The 26,992-nt window shown below is 41.8% G+C and overlaps 1 protein-coding gene across 2 annotated transcripts; it reads right to left on the reverse strand.

Annotated features, from left to right (window-relative positions):
• Nucleotides 1-248: 248 nt before the first annotated feature.
• Nucleotides 249-26,650, reverse strand: si:dkey-10o6.2 (uncharacterized protein LOC100124608 homolog). 2 transcript variants are annotated; one of them, XM_048545712.2, is made up of 8 exons: nucleotides 26,560-26,650; nucleotides 20,064-20,246; nucleotides 18,623-18,741; nucleotides 18,074-18,140; nucleotides 7,659-7,812; nucleotides 5,202-5,347; nucleotides 3,548-3,658; nucleotides 249-859 (listed from the first exon to the last, which is right to left on the reverse strand). In XM_048545712.2, the coding sequence occupies exons 2-8, from the start codon at nucleotides 20,214-20,216 to the stop codon at nucleotides 671-673; spliced, it is 939 nt and encodes a 312-aa protein (XP_048401669.2). In that variant the 5' UTR covers nucleotides 20,217-20,246; nucleotides 26,560-26,650; the 3' UTR covers nucleotides 249-670. The 2 variants fall into 2 exon arrangements, with proteins under 2 accessions (XP_048401669.2, XP_048401670.2); XM_048545713.2 differs by lacking the exon at nucleotides 249-859 and adding an exon at nucleotides 866-1,484.
• Between the last annotated feature and the right edge of the window lie 342 nt (nucleotides 26,651-26,992).

The following is a 26,992-nucleotide window of genomic DNA, read 5'->3' on the forward strand; positions in this document are numbered from 1 at the left end:
TAGAATATTGAAAGGATCATGAAGATATTAAAATACATACGTATATAGATGCACATTTTTTCTCAAGTGGTCCATGCTATATCATTTTGGAGCAAGGACATTATCTGATAGTTCTGAGTGCTGTTTTCCAGAACATAATACTTCCCCTGGATGTATAAATATTTGATTGCAGTAAGAAGAATAGATATAAACTAAATCATGGGTAATTTATTCAAATAAATGCACAAAGTACTTGAAATATTGTTTCCTTTTAACTGAGCTTTTATTAATAGCATGTTATTTTACATGTTTGTGAGGAATTAGTTTCCATGAATTCAAAAAGGCATGTTCTAGCATAGCATTTGAAGACGTTTTGCCCTTTAATTTTTTTTAAAATTATCATATAATATTGATAACAATAGCAGACCTCTCTTTGCAGCCAGGCATTACCTGGCAACAACTCAATTACTCATCTCTAATTTTCTTAATTCCTCACTCTTGTATGCAATGCTACAGAAGTCGGCAATTTATAAAATGAAGGGAAAGAACCTCTGAGTTGAATAATTTTATATTCTGCTATACTAATAAACTGATTAAAACTTTGATAACTCTTTTTAATTAACTCGTGATTTTGCAAACTCCAAATTTCATACGTGTCCTCTGGATGCCATCTAGTTCAATCACTCATTGGCTAAGAATCCCTTACAAATAAATCACCATAATTCTCCTTTAGAAACTGAAGAGAGGTGATAGCTGGGTACTTGTTCGTTCCTCTGTAGCATTCAAGTGATGCAGCATTGTCTGGATGAACAAAGAATGCCAATGACTGTCGAGGTTTGTTCATCATGTCATCGGACTGTGGAATTTGAACTCTATGTTTCTAAGGGAAAAAACCAACAATTTACCAGACTATATTCCACGTGAAAGTGCAAGCGTAAAGATTTCTATTTTAAGCGGAGTCCATGGTGAGAAATTCAATCTTTTGAGTCTCAGGGCACATGAGCAGGCTCAAGACTGAAAATGATAAACTTAGGACACACATGAATTTGGATTAATCATTGAAGAAGGCCTACACAGGATGATTGAAGCTCAGCCATTAGAATCATGCAGAAGAATTAGAAGCTGTTGTCGGGAAGACTTTTTAGAGTGCAGAAATGATTTAGATTAGATTCCCTACAGTGTGGAAACAGGCCCTTCGGCCCAACAAGTCCACACTGCCTCTTGAAGCATCCCACCCAGACCATCCCCCTATAAGCCACACACCCCTAAGCAGTACGGGAAATTTCACATAGCCGATCCACCTAGCCCGCACATCTTTTGACTGTGGGAGGAAACCGGAGCACCTGGAGGAAACCCACGCAGACACTGGGAGACTGTGCAAACTCCACACGGACTGTTACCCGAGGCTGGAATCGAACCCGGGTCCCTGGTGCTGTGAGGCTGCAGTGCTAACCACTGGGCCACCGTGCTGCTCCTGGCAGGTGAGCAGTGATGTGGAATTTTAACTACACGGAGAGAGTAGAGAAGGATTAGGGAAGATTTAGTAGAGGTCTTCAAAATCATCGCTTGTTAACAATAAGGAAAAATTGGTTCTTGGTTCTAAATCAGGAATAAAACCAGGAGTTGCTGGAAAAGCTCAACTGGTCTGGCATCATCTGTGATGAAAAAAGACAAGAGTTGACATTTTGGGCCTGATGACCATTCCTTAGAACTGATTGTAGCTGGGAAAACATCAGTTAATGTGCAGAAAATAGGAAGTGGGTTGGGGTAGGCAGTGAACGATAAGGATAGAGTTGCAGAACGTAGGGTGGGGGTGGGGTAGGGAGTAAACGATGTGTAACATTCCTTGTTCCAGTCCTATTCCAGCTCCCACCCACAACACTCTGCTATATCGATGTTATGATCAGTGCTGCTTCCCTCTCTCACCCAGAATTGGAAAACTTCATTGATTTCACTTCCAATTTCCACCCTGCCTTCACTTTCTCCTGGTCTATCTCTGCCTCCTCCCTTCCCTTCCTTTGACATCTCTGTTTCAATTTCTGGTGATAGACTGGCCGCTAATATCCACTTTAAATCCACGGACTCCCAGAGCTGCATGGACTATACATCCTTGCACTCTGCTTCCTGTAAAGACTCCATCCCATTCTCTCAGTTCCTCTGTCTCTGTTGTATATGTTCAGATAAGGCTAACTTTGACAAGGAAGCCTCCGAAATATCCATCTTCTTCTCAACTGATGATTTCCCAGCTCCGTTGTTGACAGGGCCTGCAACCATATCTGACCCATCTCTCTCATGTCTGCTTTCACCCCTTCTCCCCTCCCACAACAGCGATAAGGCTCCCCTTGTCCTTACCTACCATCCCACCAGCATCCACATCCAGGAGATCATAAGACACCATTTCCGCGAACACCAGCGAGATGCCACCACCAGACACACATTCCCCTGTCCGTCTTCCGCAGGGACTGTTCCCTCCAGTACACCCTGGTCCACACTTCCTTCACCCCAAATCCCAGCCCCCTCCACCATGGCACCTTCACCTGTAACTGGTGAAGGTACAAAACCTGCCCATTTACCTCCTCCTCCTCCTTCCCCAGTATCCAAGGGCCTAAACAATCCTTCCAGGTGAAGCAAAGCCTCACCTACATTTCCCAGAATCTAGCCTCCTGCATTTGCTGCTCACAATGTGGTCTCCTCTACATTGGGGAAACAAAGCATAGATTGCGTGACAACATTGCAGAACATCTGTGTTTTGCTCCCAGAAAAGAGCCTGTTGCCTGCCACATCATTACACCATGCTTTTTCCTCGCCACCATATCTGTCTCTGGCTTACTGCAGTGTTCCAGTGAAGCTCAATGCAAGCTGAAAGAACAACACCTCATTTTCCACTTGTGGACCCTGCAGCCCTCTGGACTCAATACTGAGTTCAAAAATATTAGGGCCTAAACTCTCCCATGTGCTAGCCCTGTATCCCACACACTAGGCCTTGATATCACATAGCCTGCCATTACACAACACCTATTGTTATCACTAACAGGCCCCATCAACAACTATTCACCCTCCCAGCCAGATCATTATCAACTCCTTTGTCCAACTGTCTTTCTCTCTCTTTGGACTCTGTCATATCACTTACTCCCTACCCCACCCCACTCTCTATCATCTGCAAATAAACTGAAGTTTTCTCAGCTAGCATCAGTTCTGAGGAAGGGTCACCAGACCTGAAACATTAACTCTGATTTTTTTCTTCACAGATGCTGTCAGACCTGCTAACTTTTTCCAGCAACTTCTGGCTTTGACACAGACATACCCGTTTGACTGGACAGTTTTGAATGAAATAAGATATACTTTTTTTCGAACAGACTAGTAGACAATTGCACTAACAATGGACTGTATCTTAATAAATATAATTGCTATTTCATATCATGTTCAACAAATTTACAGATATTGTTCTCTAATTGAGAAATCTATCAAAATAAGTTGTAAGTTAATCAATAATTTAAATGTGTGGAGAGAAACTTTATTTGCTATGATCTTAATTATTACTATTTTACCAAAATAAATGCAATCTCACCGTGGAAATCAATGTGTCAGATGACCACCTTTGCAGGGTATCAGCTATGTTGAGTAGAAGAGTATTTGGAATGTAGGGAGCAGCAATGAACTGACCAGACTTGTGCATGACCTAAAATTAAAAATGTTGTTAAAACACCATCGACAACTGCATCAAACACCATTTCTAATTTGATTTTTCCCTTTCTCCCAATTTGGGAAGAATTCTGCTTTGCACTCACAGCAAGTGGTGATTCTTTGTCTATCTAGATAATGAGAAATAACAAGTTATTTTCTTTATGGAAGGCTTTCTTTGTGAAATCCTTCTCTTGACTGAAATCTGCAAAGTTTCATGAAGGCCATTGTATGACAGTGAGCTGCATTTGACTTTCTCCTTTATAAAACAATCATTCTGTAACTAATTGCAATATCCCCATTGTCATTGTACCAGGCAAAGGATTGAACCAGTGAATTTCTGGCCTTCTATGATTTGTTGCCACAACAAGTAGTCAGTTTCTATCTGAGCCGTACCATATTCTTTCATTTTGATTTTCCTTTATAAATTGTTACAGGCACAGCATGTGTAAAATTTCTATAAATGAATTATATTAAATAAATGGTAAATTACTTGTGATTAGCAAGTCAAACTTTATTTTCAATTAAGTATTGCTCAAAAAGAGCATCAAGCTGATGGAAGACTGAGCACAGTAAGCAATCCAGGGGTCTGAAGTTTCAGCTTCAAGGCAGGCTGCTAGGGAAAATTCCATATTTTGTGGGAGCCCCTTTGGGAGATAATCCCAACATTTTGGGGCTTTCATTTTCAGCGGATAAAGGCTGGGTGGGAACTGCAGTCAGGTGAGTTGACCTGGGAAAGAGGTCAGAGGCAGCCAGAGGTGCTGCTGAATAGGAAATAAAATCCTCCAGCTCTTGCTGCACACACCCATAGTCTATCTATAAAACTCCCTTTTTGCCGTTTACACCTCATCCACCTATCCCACTGCAGCATCCAGGCCTGCTATACAAATCAATCCGTATCCTTAAAAGATAACAATGAAAAGCAAAAAACTGAGGTTGTTTCCCTGACGTTGAGAATTACAGAGTTTGAACCCACTCACCAAAATTCGTAGAAAATCCAAGCCAGAAATTTCATTTTTATTGCTGTATGTGTCAACAACTGTTTTAAGAATAATAAGCTTTTTGATAACATGAATCAAAGTGTGATAACATTTTTTGTTAAACTGTTCTTGTATGAATGAACTTTATATTGGAGGGGAATCACATAGGGTTATGCAATTAATAAGTTTGTTCTCAAATGATAAGCACCAACATTATCACTGCTGTTAACTTTAGCTTCAGAATGTCTTTCATATATTTATATACATTATGAAAGAAATATGAGAGGGTATTGCTTGGCAGAGAATAATTGTTTGGATTACCAAATGACTAGGATTTAGTGGTGCCAGTGAAGGCAACAGAATCATTATGGTGTGGAATGAGACCATTTGGTCCAATATGTCTGTTCTGGCTCCTCGAGCATTTTGATTTGATGTTAAACTCTTGTCTTTTCCTGTAACTCTGCAAATTGTTTCTATTCAAATAATCAGTTTATGCTCCCTCGAATACCTAAATTGAAACTGCATTCCCTACACTTGCGATGATTCTAGATTCACATTTACCTCCAACCCTCCATTCTTATCTTGAAAGAGTAAAGTGAATGTTCCATAATCAGAATGCTCTCCACATCGCACTTGGTTTTCCTTCACAGAGGATTTCTGGATTGGTGGGTAGTACGCAGTTCTCAGAGTTGTAAGATTTGGATTACCTTTTGAGAGATGACAAAACAGTTTATAATGTAGAAATTATGTTGAAAGGCAAAGTTATATCAAAAAACTATTCTTAGGAATACCCAAATGAAACAAATAGCTGTCATTATTCTTCTACTTCCTGTCGAAGTCTTGACACATTTTCTATTTAAACAATTATACTATAAGTTTGAGTAATATTTTCTCTTCTCAAATTCCTATTGCTTCTCGCATTTTCTGAAGCTGTTGATTCTTCATTAGCATACAGCTCTATAAACTATTCATTGCTTTCTCTACCTGTCCTGCCACCTTTAGTGATCTGGATACATAAAGATTCATGTCTGTTTGCTTCTTCCCCCCCCTTAAGTTTTGTAACCTCTGTTTTATACTGTCTGTAAGTTTCTCCCAACCAAAATGCACCACCTCATACCTCTCCACGTTGAACTTCATCCACCACATATCTGACTCTGCTACCAACTTATCCATGTTGTGCTGGAACTATAAACTGTCCTTATCATAGTTTAGCATGCTTCCAAATTTTGTGTCAGTCATAATCTTAAAATTGTCCCTTGCCCGTCAAGACCTAGATCATTAAAATATAATGGAAAAGTAAGGGTGCCACTACCAACCACTGGGAAGCTCCAATCCAAACCATCCTTCATCTTAAAAGTATCTTTCCTATTACTCAGTCAATTTTTTTTTATCCATGTTTCAATGTCTCTTTTATTCCAAGAGCCATAACGTTAAAAATGTGTTGTGTGACATTGTGTTGAATGCTATGTTGAGAAACGTTTGAAATGTTGAAATTCAAAAATTTATCAATAGAGTAGAGAATTATAGGGATAGTGTGGGTAAAAGGCAGTGAACTGATTTGTAATTACTGGAGTTATCCTAAAAGCTTTTTAAAACAATGATAGAATGTTTGCCATTCTCTAGTGCAACGGCATCTCCTTTGAATCTAGGAATGACTGAATGATTATGATGAGTGTCTTTGTAATTTCCACTCTCACTTCTATCAATATCCTTGGGTCTATTCAGTTTGTTTGAGTACTTTATCATCCTTAAATATTGACAGCCTACCCAATTTTAGTGAAATCCACTCTTGTGATAAAGCTGCCTTCTCTGAATGGCAAATAATACCATTCAGGTCTGCTCTTCTAGATTGAGGATTTTCAGATTGGCCACAAGCAACTTTTGTACCTTATTGTCCCTTTCTAATAAAAAATCCAAGTATCTCGGCCTTAAACGTATTAATGACCCAACTTTGACAGCTCTCCATGGTAAAGATTTCCACAGATTGACTAGCTTCTGAGAGAAACAAGCTTCCCTTATCACTGTCTTAACTGGGTGACTTGATTCTAAGAATATGCTGTCTGGCCAAAGACTCTTCCCACAAAGGGAAACAACCTCTCAGCATCTATCCTTTCAAGCCATTTTAAAAATCTTGTGTGTTTCAATAAGGTTGTCTCTCATTCCTATGAACTGCAATCAGTGCAGGGCCAATGTACTCAACCTCTCCTGATAGGAAAATGCCATACCCAGAATCAACCTGGTGAACCAGGGCAGCATGGTGGCTCAGTGGTTAGCACTGCAGCCTCACGGCGCCAGGGACCCGGATTCGATTCCAGCCTCTGGCAACTGTCTGTGTGGAGTTTGCACATTCTCCCTGCGTCTGCGTGGGTTTCCTCCGGGTGCTCCGGTTTCCTGCCACAGTCCAAAGATGTGCAGGCTAGGTGGATTGGCCATGGTAAATTGTCCGCAGTGTTCAGGGGTGTGTGGGTTATAAGGGGATGGGTCTGGGTGGGATGTTCCAAGGGGCGGTGTGGGCTTGTTGGGCCAAAGGGCCTGTTTCCACACTGTAGGGAATCTAATCTAAAAAACCTTCTCTGAATTGTATTCAATGCCAGTATATCTCAGATAAGGGGCCCAAAGATGTTCAGTATACTGACTGTGGTCTAATTAGTGCCTTGTATAGTTATAGCAGATCTTGCTATTTTTGTAGTACATTTCCTTTCAAATAAAAGTCAGCAATCCAGTTGCCTTCCCTGTTACTCATTGAATTTGGCTGTAGAAGACTGTGGGATTCTCCTTTCATGCCATCTGTGAATTTTTTCACATAACCTCTATTCACTTCTTCACCTTCCCTTGTGAATGTTCTGTATCCTTCTGGGTTCTCAGCTGTTTTTTTGACCTGTCACCTGTCAGACAATTTAGTATACCTTGATTGAGTAGCTTCCGTTGATGTGTTGGATATGACTGTGAAAGGTGACAGGCCATTTAAACGTGGATGCAATTGCAGTAGATTTTACTATGGTCAAAATAACTACTTACTCCCCATTCTTTTGTGCTTGCTGGTAAAGAAATCACTCTCCAGGCCCAGGCCCAGTGCAATAATTTTCAGAATTCGGACAGACAGCTGCTGACAGGCTTTGTAGAATGATTCCATACTTCTTGTAAACTCAGGAGCATGGTCAACAGGCCAATTCTAATATAAATGAAATGAAATGGATGTTTAAATCTATATTTTCTCGAGTGAAATAAGAAGTTAAAGAAGTATGCCTGCAATGTTCTCACTACTTTAAATTTTAAATTGATTTAGAGAATAAAAGTCACTTTCAGATTTCGAGCACCTTTTATTATTTAATTCAGTCATTAAACTATCAAAAAACTTCAGAGGCTAGAAGTTTGATGGCCCAGTTTTGGAGACAGGTCATGATTAGCTAGCCTGCCCTATTCAGATTAAAATGGGCAACTCATGAATTTAGTGCACCAACATCATTGAATGGTTGTAGCATTGGGCTGAGTGCTTCTTGGGCTGCTTAGCTCTACCAAATGCTGCTTGTGACCTCTGTAGGTGGTGAGTTCCTTACAACATTGATAGCAGATCACATTGTCCATCATCCTTCCTTGTAAAGGTTGATTCACTATTGAAAGTAAGTGCACTGCTGAAGTGAAGGAGGTTAGTTAAATGAAGGTTTTGGGAGGCCGAGTGACACAGCACACTAGTGAATACAGTCCTGGGTTTAGTGCCATTGCATGGAAGTTGATGAACAAGATGAAGAACAGAATTGGAGATTTGTTTCCCTTGGTTGGCGGGAAACTGTCATGCACTAGCCTGAGGAAGGAATGGGAGCACCTTACCAGCCAGGAGAATGCTGGTGTTTGGTAAAGGCAATTCGCCTTTTTTGGAAATCAAAGTATACAATATTCTAATACAGATGGTCAAGGTAAGTAAATTCGTTCTTGCTTCAATCTTAATTCCACTCCAATAGCAAATCTGCATGTTGCTTAACAGCCCTTGTCCTCTCCTCATCATTTGTCCAGCAGTATTCTCCCAAGACTTGTGTCTAACAATTGCATATAATAGCTCTCCATCAAACTCTTTCCAACAATATCGGTCCCATGGTCTTCTTCCTTCTCCAGAGACTTCCAATTGTTGAAACATGGCAGCCATATCATCCAAGCACAGGGCCACTTACTGCCCAGCATTAACCTGCTCAGTGACGCCCAGTTTGGGTTGCCCTGGGCCAATCAATTCCTGACCTCATTCCAGTCTTGGTTCAAACATGGACAAAAGAGTCGGATTCCAGCGTTGACGTAAGAGTGACAGACTGTGTTTGACCAAGTTTGTTGTCACGGAGTCCTAGAAAAACTGGAATCAATGGGTATCTGGGCAAACTCTCTACTGATTGGAGTCATACCTGATACAGGGCAAAATGATTGTGATTGTTTGAGGTCAGTCGTCTCACCTCCAGGACATCTCTGCAGGAGTTTGTCAGGGTATGTCCTAGGCCCAATAATCTTCAGCTGCTTCATGAATGACCTTACCTCCATCAGATGGTCAGAAGTGGGGATGTTCACCAATGATTGCCCAATGTTCAGCACCAATCACGGCACTCCTAAAATGCTGAAGCAGTCCATGTTCAAACTTAATAAAAACCAAAAGAAGTGTGGATGCTGTAAATCAGGAACAAAAACAAAGTTGCTGGAAAAGCCCAGCAGGTCTGGCAGCATCTGTGGAGGAGAAAACAGAGTTAACGTTTCGGGTCCGCTGACCCTTCCTCAGAACACTTCCTCAGAACACTTCCTCAGAAGTTCTGAGGAAGGGTCACTGGACATGAAACGTTAACTGTTTTCTCCTCCACACATGCCACCAGACCTGCTGAGCTTTCCCAGCAACTTTGTTTATGTTCAAACTTAAGTTTGGATGATATTCAGACTGGGGCTGACAAGTGGCAAGTAACATTCATGCCACACAAATGCCAGCCAATTACCATCTCCAAAAAGAGAGAATATAACCATAGCCACTTAACATTAAATGCTTTATCATCACTGAATTCCCTAAAATCAACATGTTGGCAGGTACCATTGACCAGAAACTCCAGTAGGCTGGCCATATAAACACAGTGGCAAGAAGAATTGGTCAGAGGTTAGGAAAATTGCAGCAAGCACGTCATCTCCTAACTCCCCAAATTTACAAGGCACATGTCAGGAGTCTGATGGAATACTGTCCACTTGTCTGGATTGGTGCAACACCAACACTCAAGAAACTTAACACCATTTAGGACAAAGCAGCCAACTTGATTAGCCTTGCATCTACAAATATCCATTCCCTCCAACACCAATACTCAGTCGCAGCAGTGTGTGTTATCTACAAGACGCATTGCAGAAATTTGCCAAAGATCCTTAGACAGCTCTTTCCAAACCTATAACAAAGTGTGAAGCTGGATGAACACAGCAGGCCAGGCAGCATCTTAGGAGCACAAAAGCTGACGTTTCGGGCCTAAGATGCTGCTTGGCCTGCTGTGTCTGTCCAGCTTCACAACTTTATTATCTTGCACTCTCCAGCATCTGAAGTTCCCATTATCTCTGATCACAACTTTCCAAACCTATGACCACTTTGGCTCAGAAGCATAAGGACCTGGGAACGACACTACCTCCAAGTTTCCCCTCCCAAGTCACTCACCATCCTGACTTGGAAATATATGCCATTCCTGTCACTGTTTCAAAATCCTGGGAATTCCTTTCCTCAGCATATTGTGGGTCATCCTACAACTCAGGGACTGCAATGGTTCGAGAAAGCACCTCATTACCACTTTCTCGAGGGAACTGGCCACCCAGTGATACCCAGGTTCCGTGAATGAACAAATTAACTGAACTTCATTCCTGAAACCATTCTTTTAAATCATTTTAGCACCCCCCTGAAAGGCTTCACATCCAAACTAAAGTCTGATATTTAGAATTGGAGCTAAACCAGTGATTTATGAGGGTAATCCTGCTCTCGATGGGTTTGCACTCTGTGCATCTACTGGTAAAGTTCAGGATCCTATTTACCTTTTTAACTACCTTCTCATATAGCCTAGTACCTTTCATGATATGTAACATATGCAGTCATTCTGAGTGTGTGCACCAACTTTAAATTTCTTTTAATTAATTCTTGGAATATGGATGTTGCCGTATATTGGTCATCTTTGATTGTCCTTGAGAAGGTGGTCATGAGTTACCTTCTCCAACTGTTGCAGTTTTCAAGGTGTATCCTTCGTTTTATATTGCCTCTCCTCATTCTTTCCACAAAATGTGCCACTTCACATTTTTGTGCATTAATTTTCATCAGCCATGTGTTCAACCATTCCAGCAGCCTCCCACTATCTATCACTATTAATCATAGTTCCCGTATAATGGGAGCTGTACTACATGAGATTGTTTAATAGGCTCCAACTTCTGCAAAAGACTGCATTTTGAGGTGAGACAATAATTGCTTTGGCAGTTTGCTACAGGCAGTGAGTTGGGTGAGGGGTAACTTTTGAAACATGTCTGGATCAGCTTCGACCATTAAGGAATCTCAGTGGCTGATATATCCTGGAGTTATTCAGATAGTTGTTGGCATTTTGAGTAGCTGTGTCTTTCTTGTTGATAAATCTAATTCTATTGAGCTGTATAAAGAGTTATTTTTAGCCTTTTCTTTTGTTGGGCAGGAGTTTCTACCCTAGATCTAGTTCGGTGAAAACTCTTTATCTCTGCTATAAAAATAGTGAGCCTCAGGAATGCTGAGTTAAAAGAACTTAACACAAAACTTTATTGAAGGTATATGATACAATGGGTTCAAATTAAGGAGATAATAGAAGGTTGTAACATAAAGGTTTTTTTTGTGGACATGGGCTTTGCTGGCTGGCCAGCATTTATTGTCCATTCCAACTTCCCTTGACGAGGAGGTAGAGCTGGCTTCTCGGGAATGTGGGATAATGTAGAGGTTAGTGTGGGAATGTGGGATAGTGGGGAATGTGGGAGTTAGTGTGGGAATGGGGTACTGGAGAATGTGAGAGTAATGCAGGAATATGACAGTAATGGGAAAGTGTGGGACTACCAAGGAAATGTGAAGTTAATAGGGAATATGGCAATGTTCTGGGTATAATGGAGGAATGTGGACATAATGTTAGAATGGGGGATTATGGGGTAAAGGGGGAATATGGGAGTAATTATCTGGAATGGGTGTTTTGGGAATGAGAATTTGGGGGTAATGTCAGAGTAGTGATAGGAAGCTTGGGAAATAGGGATAATATAGAAATGGGGTTTAGGATAATGAGATTTGGGAAGGGAGATTGAAGACAAAGGATTCAGGTGGTGGAAGGTTGTTATTTGGAAAGGGTAGGCAATGGGTATGGCGGGTGCATATATTGGGGGTAAGTGGTAGAGAGGAGGAAATATTGTTGACCAATAGCAGCTTGGAACAATGATGAAGGAGTGAAGTGTATTTCCAATAGAAGGCAGGTAAATACTGGGTAAGAGACTGAGGGAAGGAGATGACAGCAGTGCCAAGGATGGTGAGAGGGTTGTATGCAAAAAGAATGATTAGGCTTGCACTGCATGTGGCGTGAGTATTAGGGAAACAGGAGTGGAGATGTGAAGGTTTAGAAGAATATGGGGGAAGAGAAAGAAGGGGATTGGAGTGGGTTGAATAGGAAGCTGGAATAAGTGGAGGAGGGATACATTGGGTTTTAGGGAGATGCAGAGGGAAAGAGAGCACAATGTAATAACATATTAAGAATAGTTCTTTGGAAGGTTGAGAGAGCTAAGGCTTTTCTTTTTAGAACAATGAAGGATGAGAGTTGACTTGATAGAAGTGTACAAAATGATCAGAGGTACAGATAGAATGGATAGCCAGAGACTTTTTCCTCGGGTGTAGGTAGAACATAGAACATAGCACATAGAGCATTACAGCACAGTACAGGCCCTTCGGCCCTCGACGTTGTGCCGATCTGTCATACCAATCTGAAGCCCATCTAACCTACGCTATTCCATGTACGTCCATATGCTTGTCCAATGACGACCTAAATTTATTTAAAGTTCGCAAATCTACTACTGTTGCAGGCAAAGCGTTCCAGACCCTCCTTACTCTGAGTAAGGAAACTACCTCTGACATCTGTCCTATATCTTTCACCCCTCAATTTAAAGCTATGCCCCCTCGTGCTTGCCGTCACTATCCAAAGAAAAAGGCTCTCCCTATCCACCCTATCTAGCCCTTTGATTATCTTATATGTCTCAATTAAGTCACCTCTCAACCTTCTCCTCTCTAACGAAAACAGCCTCAAGTCCCTCAGCCTTTCCTCGTAAGACCTTCCCTCCATACCAGGCAACATCCTAGTAAATCTCCTCTCCACTCTTTCCAAAGCTTCCACATCCTTCTTATAATGCGGAGACCAGAACTGTACACAATACTCCAAGTGCAGCCGCACCAGAGTTTTGTACAGCTTCACCATAACCTCTTGGTTCCGGAACTCGATCCCTCTATTAATAAAAGCTAAAACACTGTATGCCTTGTTAACAGCCCTGTCAACCTGGGTGGCAACTTTCAAGCATCTGTGTACATGGACATCAGGATCTCTCTGCTCATCTACACTACCAAGAATCTTACCGTTAGCCCAGTACTTTGCCTTCCGGTTACTCCTACCAAAGTGCATCACCTCACACTTGTCTGCATTAAACTCCATTTGCCACCTCTCAGCCCAGCTCTGCAGCTTATCTATGGCTCTCTGTAACCTACAACATCCTTCGTCACTATCCACAACTCCACCAACCTTAGTGTCGTCTGCAAATTTACTAACCCATCCTTCTACACCCTCATCCAGGTCGTTTATAAAAATGACAAACAGCAGTGGACCCAACATCGACCCTTGCGGTACACCACTAGTAACTGGTCTCCAGGATGAACATTTCCCATCAACTACCACCCTCTGTCTTCTTTCAGCAAGCCAATTTCTGATCCAAACTGCTATATCTCCCACAATCCCATTCCTCCGCATTTTGTACAATAGCCTACTGTGGGGAACCTTATCAAACGCCTTGCTGAAATCCATATACACCACATCAACCGGTTTACTCTCATCTAGCTTTTTGGTCACCTTCTCAAAGAACTCAGTAAGGTTTGTGAGGCACGACCTACCCTTCACAAAACCGTGCTGACTATCCCTAATCAATTTATTCTTTTCTAGATGATTATAAATTCTATCCCTTATAACCTTTTCCAACACTTTACCAACAACTGAGGTAAGGCTCACTGGTCTATAATTACCAGGGTTGTCTCTACTCCCCTTCTTGAACAGGGGAACCACATTTGCTATCCTCCAGTCATCTGGCACTATTCATGTAGACAATGACGAGTTAAAGATCAATGCCAAAGGCTCGGCAATCTCCTCCCTGGCTTCCCAGAGGATAAATCCCATCCGGCCCAGGGGACTTCTCTATCTTCACCTTGTGAAGGATTTCTAATACCTCTTCCTTGTGAACCTCAATCCCACCTAGTCTCGTAGCCTGTATCTCAGTATTCTCCTCGACAACATTGTCATTTTCTAGAGTGAATACTGCCGAAGAATATTCATTTAGTGCCTCTCCTATCTCTTCGGACTCCACGCACAACTTCCCACTACTATCCTTGATTGGGCCTAATCTTACTCTCGTCATTCTTTTATTCCTTAAATACCTATAGAAAGCCTTAGGGTTTACCCTGATCCTATCCACCAACAACTTCTCATGTCTCCTCCTGGCCCTTCTGAGCTCTCTCTTTAGGTCTTTCCTGGCTACCTCGTAGCCCTCAAGTGCCCTAACTGAGCCTTCACATCTCATCCTAACATAAGCCTTCTTCTTCCTCTTGATCAGAGATTCCACTTCCTTCGTAAATCACTGCTCCCGCGGTCTACAGCTTCCTCCCTGCCTGAGAGGTACATATTTATCTAGGACACACAGGAGCTTTATAAGTGCCACATTTCTAATGTGCCCATCCCCTGCAGTTTCCTTCCCCATCCTATGCTCCCTAAATCTTGCCTAATCTCATCGTAATTGCCTTTCCCCCAGCTATAACTCTTGCCCAGTGGTATACACCTATCCCTTTCCATCACTAAAGTAAACAAAACAGAATTGTGATCGCTATCACCAAAGTGCTCACCTGCTTCCAAATCTAACACCTGGCCGGGCTCATTACTCAGTACCAAATCTAATGTGGCTTCACCCCTTGTTGGTCTGTCTACATACTGTGTCAGGAAGCCCTCCTGCACACGCTGGACAAAAACTGACCCATCTATAGTACTCGAACTATAGTGTTCCCAGTCAATATTTGGAAAGTTGAAGACCCCATGACAACTACCCTGTCTCTCTCACTCCTATTGAGAATCATCTTTGCTATCCTTTCCTCTACATATCTGGAACTATTCGGAGGCCTATAGAAAATTCCCAACAGGGTGACCTCTTCTTTCCTGTTTCTAACCTCAGCCCATACTACCTCAGTTGACGAGTCCCCAAACATCCTTTCTGCAACTGTAATACTGTCCTTGACCAACAATGCCACACCTCCGCGCCTTTTACCATCTTCTCTGTTCTTACTGAAACATCTAAATCCCGGAACCTGCAACAACCATTCCTGCCCCTGCTCTATCCATGTCTCTGAAATGGCCACAACATTGAAGTCCCAGGTACTAACCCATGCTACAGGTTCACCCACCTTATTTCGGACGCTCCTGGCATTGAAGTAGACACACTTCAAACCAACTTCTTGCTTGCCGGTGCCATCTTGCATCCCTGAAACTTTATTTTGGACCTCCCTACTCTCAACCTTTTCTATACTCGAATGACAATTTTGGTTCCCATCCCCCTGCTGAATTAGTTTAAACCCACCCGAATAGCCTTAGCAAATATCCCCCCCAGGATATCGGTACCCCTCTGGTTCAGGTGAAGACCATCTTGCTTGTAGAGTTCCCACCTACCCCAGAAGGAGCCCCAATTATCCAAGAATCCAAAACCCTCCCTCCTGCACCATCCCTGTAGCCACGTGTTCAACTTCTCTCTCTCCCTATTCCTCGCCTCACTAGCACGTGGCACTTGCAACAAACCAGAGACAACAACTCTGTTCGTCCTAGCTCTCTGCTTCCATCCTAGCTCCCTGAATTTCTGCCTTAAATCCCCATCTCTCTTCCTACCTATGTCATTGGTGCCTATGTGGACCACGACTTGGGGCTGCTCCCCCTCCCCCTTAAGGATCCCAAAAACATGATCAGAGACATCACGAGCCCTGGCACCTGGGAGGCAACACACCAACCGTGAGTCTCTCTCATCCCCAAAGAACCTCCTATCTGTCCCCCTAACTATGGAGTCCCCAATGACTACTGCTCTGCTCCTCTTCCCCCTTCCCTTCTGAGCAGCAGGGACAGACTCTGTGCCAGAGACCTGTGCCCCAGTGCTTTCCCCTGGTAGGTTGTCCCCCACAACAGTATCCAAAACAGTATACTTATTGTTGAGGGGAATGGCCACAGGGGATTCCTGCACTGCCTGCCGGTTCCCTTTCTGTCCCCTGACCGTAACCCATCTGCCTTTATCCTGTACTTGAGGAGTGACTACCTCCCTGTAACTCCTCTCAATAACCCCCTCTGCCTCCCGAATGATCCGAAGTTCATCCAGCTCCAGCTCCAGTTCCTTAACGCGGTTTTCAAGGAGCTGGAGTTGGGTGCACTTCCTGCAGATGTAGTCAGCAGGGACACTAGTGGTGACCCTTACCTCCCACATTCTGCAGGAGGAACATTCAACTGCCCTGACCTCCGTTCCCATTATTCTAAACTCCCAAAGAGACTGTTGAAAAATAAAGAATAAAAAATAAACTAGTTACCTTACCAATCTGGCGCACAGAAACTTTTTCTGGTTAGAGGATGAGGATGGGTGGGAGAGACTACGGGTAGTGTTTGTAGAGGTAGCTATTATGAAAGAGCATAGTTTTAAAGTGAGTGGAGGTAGGTATAGGGAAGATGTCAGATGTAGGTTCTTTACTCAGCAAGGTCATTGGGGTCATTTAAGAGACTGCTGGACATGTATATGGTCACAGAAATTTGAGGGTGCATACATGAGGATCAATGGTCGGCACAACATTGTGGGCTGAAGGGCCTGTTCTGTGCTGTACTGTTCTATGTTCTATGTTCTATGTTCTATGTACTCAGAGGGTGGTAGGGGCACGGAATGCATTGCCGGAGTGGGTAGTGAACCCGACCTCATTAGGGGCATTTAAGCGGCTATTAGATAGGCACATGGATGATAGTATAAGGGAGGGGTGGAGGTTAGATAGACCTTAGGATTTGGGTGAAAGTTCGGCCCAACATCGTGGGCTAAAGGGCCTATACTGTGCTGTAGAGTTCTGTGTTCAGTCCACACGCAATGATATTAGGGAAGGAGATGCAAGAATTTGACCCAGCAACAGTGAAGGAATGGAGATGCATTTCCAAGTAAGGATGGCTTGGAGGGGAACTTGGAGTGGTGGTGGTTCCCTGTGTCTGCTCCCTTGTCTTTCTAGATGGAAGTGGCCATGGGTTTGGAAGGTGCTTTCTAGGGATACTTGGTGAATTTCTGCAGTGTGTCTTGTAGATAATACACATTGCTGCTACTGAACATCAGTGTTGGAAGGAGTGGTGTTCATAGATATGGCAGTGATGAAGAGGGCTGCTCTGTCCTGAATGGTGTTGAGTTCTTGAATTTTGTTGGAATGGCACTCACCCAAGCAAGTGAGGAGTGTTCCACCAGACTCCTGACTTGTCCCTTGCAGATAGTGGACAGCTTTTGGGGAGTCAAGAGGTAAGTCATTCGCTGCAGTATTAAATTAGATTCCCTACAGTGTGGAAACAGGCCCTTCGGCCCAACAAGTTCACACCGCCCCTTGGAGCAGACCCATCCCCCTATAACCCACACACCCCTGAGCGTTATGGGCAATTTTAGTATGGCCGATCCGCCTAGCCTGCACATCTTTGGGAGGAAACCCACGCAGACATGGGGAGAATGTGCAAACTCCATGCAGACTGTCGCCTGAGGCTGGAATCGAACCTGGGTCCCTGGTGCTGTGAGACTGCAGTGATAACCACTGGGCCACCGTGCCGCCCCATAGCTTTTGACTTGCTCTTGTAGCCATAATCTTTATGTGATGAATCTAGCTGAGCTTCTGGTCAATGGTAACCTTCAGGATATTGAGAGTGAGGGATTCAGTGATGGTAACACCACTGAATGTCAAGGTGCGGGGTGTTCTTTATTGGAAATGGTCATTGGGATGTGAGGGAAATCAAGGATTGATCACACTGTTAATAAAGAATGAAGTTCCCTGCAGCCTGTCAATTTTTTTTCCGGTAATTTTTTTGAAACAATAAACTGCACATAAAATTCTCAATCCTACCAAAGAGATAACACATAAAGAGAGAAGAACCTCAGTCCAAATTTTGAGATCTTACATGACTTTCAGATAATGACGTTAGATTAAAAACTTCTTTCAGTTCTTCACATTTTGTGGAATTTAATCTGTAAAGAATACAACATTTAATAAACAGAGATGTATAGAATTAATACTGAGATCATCTTCAAACCTGCTCCTTTCATGTACTATGTAAGATTTATGGCTATCAACAATTATCCAAATAGAGCAATCAACCCAGAGAAAAATTCTGCCTTAATATTCCTTGATCCCAAGAATAAAACAAACTATAATCTATAACACAAACAGAATCCCACATCTCAATGTCAATTGGCAGAGATATCAGTTAAGTAATCCCAGACTGGTTTGTTTAAGGAATAGTGAGATAATCAATTTAAAATCATGATTTTCAACTGCTGTTAATTAGTTGTGAAGGTATCAAAATTCCTCTGCACTAATGATGGCAAAGTAATCTTCAGGGGATCAGCATACTGCAACTTCCATTCAGTGTTTTCTTCAGATCATGTTCTTGCATTTGGGATTGAAGTATCATGAGTCGTATTCAATGACATTTTTGAGGGAATCTTACCTTTCTGATTCAATCCAACCTTGGCTTGGAATCTCAGAGTCCACTATACGGGCGTATTGTTGTTTAATGTCCTTTGGAAGCTGAAAGAAATTCTTGCTGATGTCCATCACTTTAAACACCTAAGGAGCATAATTGCTTGAAAGATTACAAAATGTGCATTCAATGTTTATTATAGCAACACTGGGGTTTCACTAGATTAATAAAATTTAGCATTTGCACTTGTTAAGCCTAGTCTCCTGTTTGATTAATTATGTCCTTCTGCTCGTCAATTTTTACTCTGTACTTTTATTTCATTTTAATCTCGTGATTCCTCAGCTTCTCAGCAGTTTAATATTCTTCTTCTCTTCTCTCTTTACGTTCCCATCTTCTTTGCTTTTAGACAACAAAGACATTCAGCATGAAAGGAAAATTGGAAATTGAAATACGAGCCCTCAAGCAGATCAGTATAGAGATATATGAACAAATGAATTAGGGGTTGGAGCAGGCCATCATGTCAACTCATATTGTTAATGAGTTTGTGAAATATTAGTTGATGTAATATTTCTGGAGAGATTATAAATATGTTCTTATGGTAATTGTTTATATTTTCATTGAATTGCAAATATCTGTGAACTTCAAAATTGAATGAAGAGTGATCTTACTCCAATTATAAAGGTGGTATTTTGGAGAGTCCCTTAAACTCAACAAAAAACAGGGAGGTGATCCAGAGCATCTACATTGCTGCACAACTGATTCTGTGGCAGGAGAAGAACATTTAAAGTCCTTGCACCTGCAACTAACTCATATCAATCTCATTGTGTCTGAGGATACTGCCTTTTCCTCCTGTGGCAGCTGGAACACGGTAATGATGTCTGTAGAAAACCAACGTAAAAGAAAGATCTTTTGTAGAAACAGACCTTTCTGTTGCTAGAGCAATAGATTTTTATAGCAACAAATCAACTCTGGTGACAGAGACCATTTTATGCAGACCTCACTTCATAAACCGTGAAGACCATTGAAGGTTTGCCACTGGAGAAGTGCTTTGTTCCTTTCCCCATGAATTAACTCAGAATTCATATTGATGTATCTTATCTGGGTGCATTTGTGATACTTAATATATTTAAATTGATGAGACAAAATTTTAAGATGTGCTTTACATATTTCAGATTTTTAGATGGGACACATTTGAATTTTGCATTTGGGCATGGGTCACTATTGTTAAGCAGGTTAAAAACAACATCCTTAAAGCATAATCATTGAGCAAGTTAACAGTTCAGTATAAGGAGCAAAACAAATATAAACATGTTAATATCTACATGGCACAATGCAAAGGACTTTTGTTAAAAACTTTTTTGGTAAAGTTACAGCATAGTAGAACAAGACCACTCATCTTGTTTCATTAAGCATGCATGTTAATACGCGCAGCAAATTGAGGAATGCTATGTATAAAATGAATACACACAGCTTGATCTTCGATCCCAGTGTTTTTCAGGTACACAAACCCAATGTCTCCGAAGGCTGTTATGATCTCTCTGGATATTCGTTCCATTTCAGCAGCTGAGGGCTCAGGTGTTCCTAAGCCAACTGCACCAAAATCAATCACTTTGATGTTCATCTTGTTGCAAAGTTTCTGTCTCCTTCAGTGCTTTGAGTAAAATAGGCAGAACAAATTGATTGCAATAGGATCGACTAAAAGTGAAAATGAAACCAAGTTTGCATGGAAAATATGAAGTAAATTAATTTTATATTCAACAAAATCTATTGAAATTAATGGCAAATTTTAGGCTTGAGAAATAGGGCTTGGCGTCACTTATTTGACAGATTCTATGAATGCCCCAAAATGGCTTCTGCCATGCATATGCTCAAATGTGAGGTAAGACACAATGGATGTTACTTTGGTATAGATCTTAGTATAAGCCTTGAATATCCACCACAAGTATGGAGACCAGGCAGATTGGAACAGAATCAGCATGCAATGCTGATTTGATATCTTTGTTCCCAGTTGACGCAGCCTAAGACACAAATGTTTAGCAGCAGGTTTTGTAGTGTCTTTTCAAGGGGTCACTTTCTGGTAAGCAGCTGGTTAATTTCTTCTTCAGTTGTTTGGATTGTACAAACTTATCACCTTCCATTGTTGTTTCAAGTTTCAAAAAGGTAAAGAAATTGGTATGATAGGTGCTGAATAACACTTTGCTAACTTCTGTCAGGCAAACCAACTGCTCCTAGACATGGATAGAGCCATCCCTTTAGAATACATGATCTGGGGACTGCAGTAGTGCACCTACCTCTGGGATCAAATTCCACTTGCTCCAGATATCTATTGCAACATCTGAACAGGTTGATTTAAAACAATAGCTACGAATCAGAGGGTGGCAGAGATGTCACCTGAGAGGAATTCTGGGAGATGGCACTGCAGTGACCATGACCAGGGAGTGGATTGCATTAGGACACCCCCATTGAATCAGAAGGCATTAGTGATGTCACTGAATTGGCACTGCAGTCACCATGACCAGTCTGAATATTGCTGAGGAACTGGTGTCAAGCAGTGCTATAGCTTGAAATGCTACATTGATGTAGTGTTGCTTCCTCCAACCAAAAGAAAAAGGCTGTACAAAAAGGATAGGCAAGGTAAAGTTCTTATCTTTCTTTTAAGTGTATGAAGGTGGTGATGGTAGTTTGGGTAGTGATACGCTCCTACTGTCAGATGTGGGAAATCAGGCAGCAGTCTAGTGTCCCTACCTATGTCTGCAGGAAGTGTGACCAGCTGCAGCTCCTCACAGACTGCATTGGAGAAGCAACTGGACACATTGTGGTGCATACAGAGAGAGTAATGGATACTTACTTTAGGGAGGTGGTTGCACCACAAGTCCAGACAGATAGATAGGTGACTGCCAGGAGAAGCAGGCAGGTAATACAGGAGCCTCTGGTGGATGTTCCACTCTCAAACAGATATACCGTTCTGGATACTGTTGGGAGGAATAGTCTCTCAGGTAATGGTACAAGCAGCAGCCAGGCCTATGGCACCACAACTGGTTCCACTGTAGAGCAGGGTGGGGCGAACTCAAGGCGAGTGATAGTAGTAGGTGACTCAATAGTCAGAGCAACAGACAGGTGCTGCTGTGGCCATGAATGAGACTCTAGGATGGTGTGTTGCCTCCCTGGTGCCAGGGTCCTGGATGTCTTGGAGCAAGTACAGGGCATCCTGAAACGGGACGGAAAACAGACAGAAGACATTGGCACAAATGACATAGGTAGAAAGAGAGAAGAGATTCCGAGTGGATAATTCAGGGAGTTATGGAGGGAGCTAAAAAGCAGGGTTGCCAGAGTATTACTACTCATATCACCGCTAGTGAGGCTAGGAAGACAGAGAGAGCACAGTTGAACACATGGCTACAGAGCTGGTGTAGGAGGGAGAGCTTTAGATACATGGATCATTGGGATGCCTTCAGGGGAAGATGGGACCTGTACAAGAAGGATGGGCTTGCACCTGAACTGGAGGGGCACCAATATCCTGGGCGGGGGATTTGCTAGAGCTCTTCGGGAGGGGTTGTACTAGTGTGGCAGGGGGTGGGAGCTGGACCAACAGGCCAGACTGGGGTCAAAGGAGAGACCAAGATATGCTTAGAGCAGAGTAAGAGTACGCAGAGGGAAATTGTGGGGCTCAGAGGGACTGGAGGACTTCAGTGCATTTATTTCAATGCAATATAAAATTATAACAGGGAAGTCTGATGAACTAAGAGCCTGGATCACTGCATGGAATTATTACCATTATGGAGGCATGTTTAAAGGAGGGGCAGGACTGGCAACTTAACATTCCAAGATATTGCTGTTTTAGCCAGACAGAAAGGGAAATAAAAGAGGTGGGGGAGTTGCAGTGCTGATTGGGGATCACATCACAGCTGTGTTGAGGGAGGAAAAATCGGAGGGATTTTGCAGTAAGGATGGAGCTCAAGAATAGGAAGGGTGAAATTATAATGTTGGGAGTTTCCTATAGACCTCCCTGCAGCCCGTAGAAGACTCCGGAGCAGTATGTAGTCAGATACCAGAAAGTTGTGAAAATATTCCCAGTTGTAGTGAGTGACTTCAACTTTCCTCTTATTGACTGGGAGGTCCTTAGAGCCAGGGGCTTGGATGGAAAGCAATTTGTTAGATGTGTCCAGGAGAGCCTTCTGAGACAGTATATTGACAATTCAACCAGAACGGACGCCATACTAGGCTTTAATATTAGGGAATGACCCAGGACAGAAGTTCAATGTTTCAGTAGGAGAGCATCTTGGGTTCAGTGGCCACAAACTCATCAAGATTTTGAGTAGTCATGGACAATGACAAGATTGGCCCTTGGATGAGAGTCCTTAATTGGGCAAGGGCCAATTACATACAAATTAAACAAGAACAGGTGAATGCAGGTTGGGAGCAGTTATTTGAGGGCAAATCTACGTCTGGCATGTGGGAGGCTTTTAAAGACCAGTTGATTAAAGTGCAGGAAATGCAAGTCCCTGAAAACCCAAAGGTAGGAGTGGTAGGATTCAGAAACCATGGATGACAAGGGAAATTGTAAATTTAGTCAATAGAAAGTATTGGCTACATCTAGGCAGCTAGAAACTGACAAAGCCCTTGAGGAGTCTACAGAAATTAGGAACGAAATTAAACATAGAATTAGGAAGGCTAAAAGAGGCCAAGACATATCTTTAGCAAACAGGATCAAGAAGAATCCCAAGGCTTTTTACGCAAATATTAGAAGAAAGAGGGTAGCATGGGAAAGAATAGGCCCCCTCAAGGACAAAGGAGGAAAGTTATGTGTGGAGCCACAGGAAGAGGGAGAGATCCTTAGTAAACACTTTGTATCAATATTTACTGAGGAGTAGGACATTACTGATGGTGAGGTCAGGAGGAGTGTGTGAATACTGTAGAGAATGTCAATATGTTAAAGGAGAAAATTTTTGGATATCCTAAATTGCATTCAGGTAGACAAGTCCCCAGGGCCAGATGCGATCTATTCCATGTTACTGCAAGAAGTAAGGGAAGAAATAGCTGGGGCATCAGCAGATATCTTGACATCCTCCTTAACCACAGGTGTGGGTCCAGAGGACTGGAAATTAGCCAATATTGTTCCCTTGTTTAAGAAAGGAAGAAGGGATAATCCAGCAAATTATAGACTGGTGAGCCTGACATTTGTGGCAGGGAAGCTCTTGGAGAAGATGCTGAAGGACAGGATATAGGCACATTTGGAAGAAAACAGACTAGTTTGCAATAGGCAGCATGGTTTTGTATAGGAAGGTCATGTCTCACCAACCTGTTTGAATTTTTTGAAGAGGTGACAAAAATAATTGATGAGGAAGAGCCTTAGATGTCATTTCTATGGACTTTAGCAAAGCTTTTGATAAAGTCCCACAAGGCAGATTGGTACAAAAACCAAAATCACATGGGATTCAGGCTGGGTTGGCTGGATTGATACAAAACTGGTTTAGTCATAGATGACAGAGGGTAGCAGTGGAAGGGTATTTGTCAGAATGGAGACCAGTGACTAGTGGTGTTCCACAGGGGTTCAGTCTTAGTTCCTCAGTTGTTTGTAGTGTGTATATATAAATGATCTGGAGGAAATGTGAGTGGCCTGATTAGTAAGTTTGCAGATGACAAAGATTGATGGAGTTGCTGATAGTGCCAATGATTGTAAAGTGATATAACAGGATATAGATTGATAGATTGATGACCTGAGTGCAGAAATGGCAGATGAAGTTTAATACAGACAAATGCAACATGATGCATTTTGGAGGATCAAATTTATGTATGAATTATACTGTAAATAGCAGAACCCTCAGGAGCATTAACATATCGATGGATCTGGATGTGCAGATCCATAGTTCCCTAAAAGTGGCAACAGAGGTGGTCAAAGTGGTTAAGAAGGCATGTGGCATGCTTGCCTTCATTGGGCAGGGCATGGAGTAGGAGAGTTGGCAAAACATGTTGCAGCTATATAAAACCCTTGTTAGGCTGCATTTGGAGTCTTGTGTACAGTTTTGGTAAATTACCAGAAGGATGTGGAAACTTTGGAGAGAGTGCAGAGAAGGTTCACCAGGATGGTGCCCGGTCTTGTGGGAATTGGCTAGGATTCTTTCACTGGAAAGGTGACGGCTGAGAGAAGACCTCATAGAGGGCTACAAAATTATGAGAGGTATAGATAGGGTGGATAGTTAGACTTTCAATCAAGGGAGCACAGGTTTAAGGAGAGAGGGCAAAAGTTCAAGGAAGAAAAGCAAGAGAACTTTTTCACGCAAAGAGTGGTAGGAACCCGAAGTGTACTGCAAGAGGAAGTGGTGGAAGCAGGCACATTGGTGACATTTAAGATGCATCTGTATGGTTACATGAATAGGGAGAGAACAGAGGGATACGGACCGAATAAGGGCAGAAAGTTTATTTTTTCGTTTAGTTAAGGCATGATGATCAACAGGCTTGGAGAGCTGAAGGGCCTGTTCCTGTGCCATACTTCTCTTTTGCTCTTTTTTTCCTTGATTTGACTTGGAGAATAAATAAAGGCACAGCAGAATTGAATAAACTTCTGGTGGTGGAGGAGAAGAGTATGGTAAGGGCTCCAAGTAAGGATCTTGATCAGAGTGTTCAGAAAGTAGTTCTCTGACATGACCTCAATGATGAACAATGTGTACAATACCTACACGTGGGAAAAGACATCATCATTGAAATCTTCCAACTGCTGCATCTACAACTCATAGCAGGGCAAGGGCCACATTACTAGTGTTTGTGAACCTTTTATACATCTGGTACCTTTCAAAACTAAAGCAGAGGTAGATGCAACATTTCGAAATTTGCATTCCATGTATAAGGATGTTCATTGAATCTCAATATTTACAGAGCCAGCTACATTTCATTCTCCAGCAGATACAGGCAGAGTGAGCATGAAGTGCTACTTAGATTATAGGTTTTCTCATGTTGTATTGTCATGTGCATATTGCATCCTAGCTCTGATCTGTTCCAGAACTGAAAGGGACTGCACTGCCTCAAAGTCTGATTGACGTGTGACCATGCACAATGAATCTTGCAGATCAATGCCTGATATTCTGGCAGGTCTCATGACGCCTTCAATCTATTGCATTTTAAATTGCAGTTGTACATCTGGGTCATGTTGCTTCATAGCTATAACAATAGCAATCAGTTTGAACATGTTATGTAAATTTTTAAAACGTGTTAGATGCTACTGGTTGGTTCACGTTCACTCGAATTGCAAGGATGTTTTATAATTGAAAGGCAGTTAACAGGAAGGATTACTGTGGCTTTAATTTAGTGTATCTTTTTACAGGACTTTGTAACTAAAACAACAAGAAACAGATTTCCAACCTAAAGGGAAAACTATTAAGAAAAAAGGAAAGAAAATCATTTTACAGATTTTCCATGAACACAAAAAAAAGTCATAGTTAGATCAGACTGCATCCTTTGGGAGTAAGGTTGTGTATTGTGTGTGCATACATGTCAGGTGACTAAAACGTAATAGCCATTTTCATGAATTTGGTTCGTATTCCCTTTCCTTCCAATTTATTTCAGTACTTATGCTGACAGTTAATTGCCAAAAACCATCTGCCATTCTTCACTAATAAACCCCACTCCATTCAGATATTTTTAAAAATGCACTCTACCTTTGCTGTCTCTCACTTCCTTGCTCCCTGTTTGCTAAAACGTACAGCTCAATAAAAATAAACGTCAAATTCCCACTTTTTGATTTAGGTCCAGGATTCACAGGATGCTTATATCAAACTTTACTAAATTCATTTTCATAGAAAAGTCTGAGACAAGCAAATGGTGCCAGAATTCAAATTTAAATTGAAACAAATATAATTTAAAATTGCAGCATAAAACACATTGTTCTCCTAATTGGTAACAAAACAATGCTAAAGTTTTAATTATAAATTGTTGACAATTTTTAAAAAATTACTTTTTTAAAAACTCACCACTAAAGTCTTCAAGAATTTTGTTTAAATTGTTCGAGAAGCTGACTTCGCACGCTTGCTTAAAGTTGATAGGATAAATAGTATTAGTAAGCTATAAATTAATAACTATGTTGAAGTGGATTGGAAAGATGCTTATCAAGAAAAAAAGCCAATCAGACTTTAGCTCTTAATCATAAGAAAATAATTTACTTGTATTTTCAATAAAGCCATGCAATTCAGGTTAATAATGAAGAAAGGAACAATTTAAAGGAGAACTTCCAAATTACAAAGGATTAACTTGAATGGGATGAGAAGGCATTTAATCAATGAAATGGAACCAAAATTTGACCGGGTGCCGGGAGAGTTTTTCAAGCAGACCATGCTAAATAATTTGAGATGATAAGTGAACAGTCAAAAAGGGAAGATGAAAATAAAATGTCAATAAAATATAATT

Source organism: Stegostoma tigrinum, chromosome 17 (assembly GCF_030684315.1).
Source record: "Stegostoma tigrinum isolate sSteTig4 chromosome 17, sSteTig4.hap1, whole genome shotgun sequence".
NCBI lineage: Eukaryota > Metazoa > Chordata > Chondrichthyes > Orectolobiformes > Stegostomatidae > Stegostoma > Stegostoma tigrinum.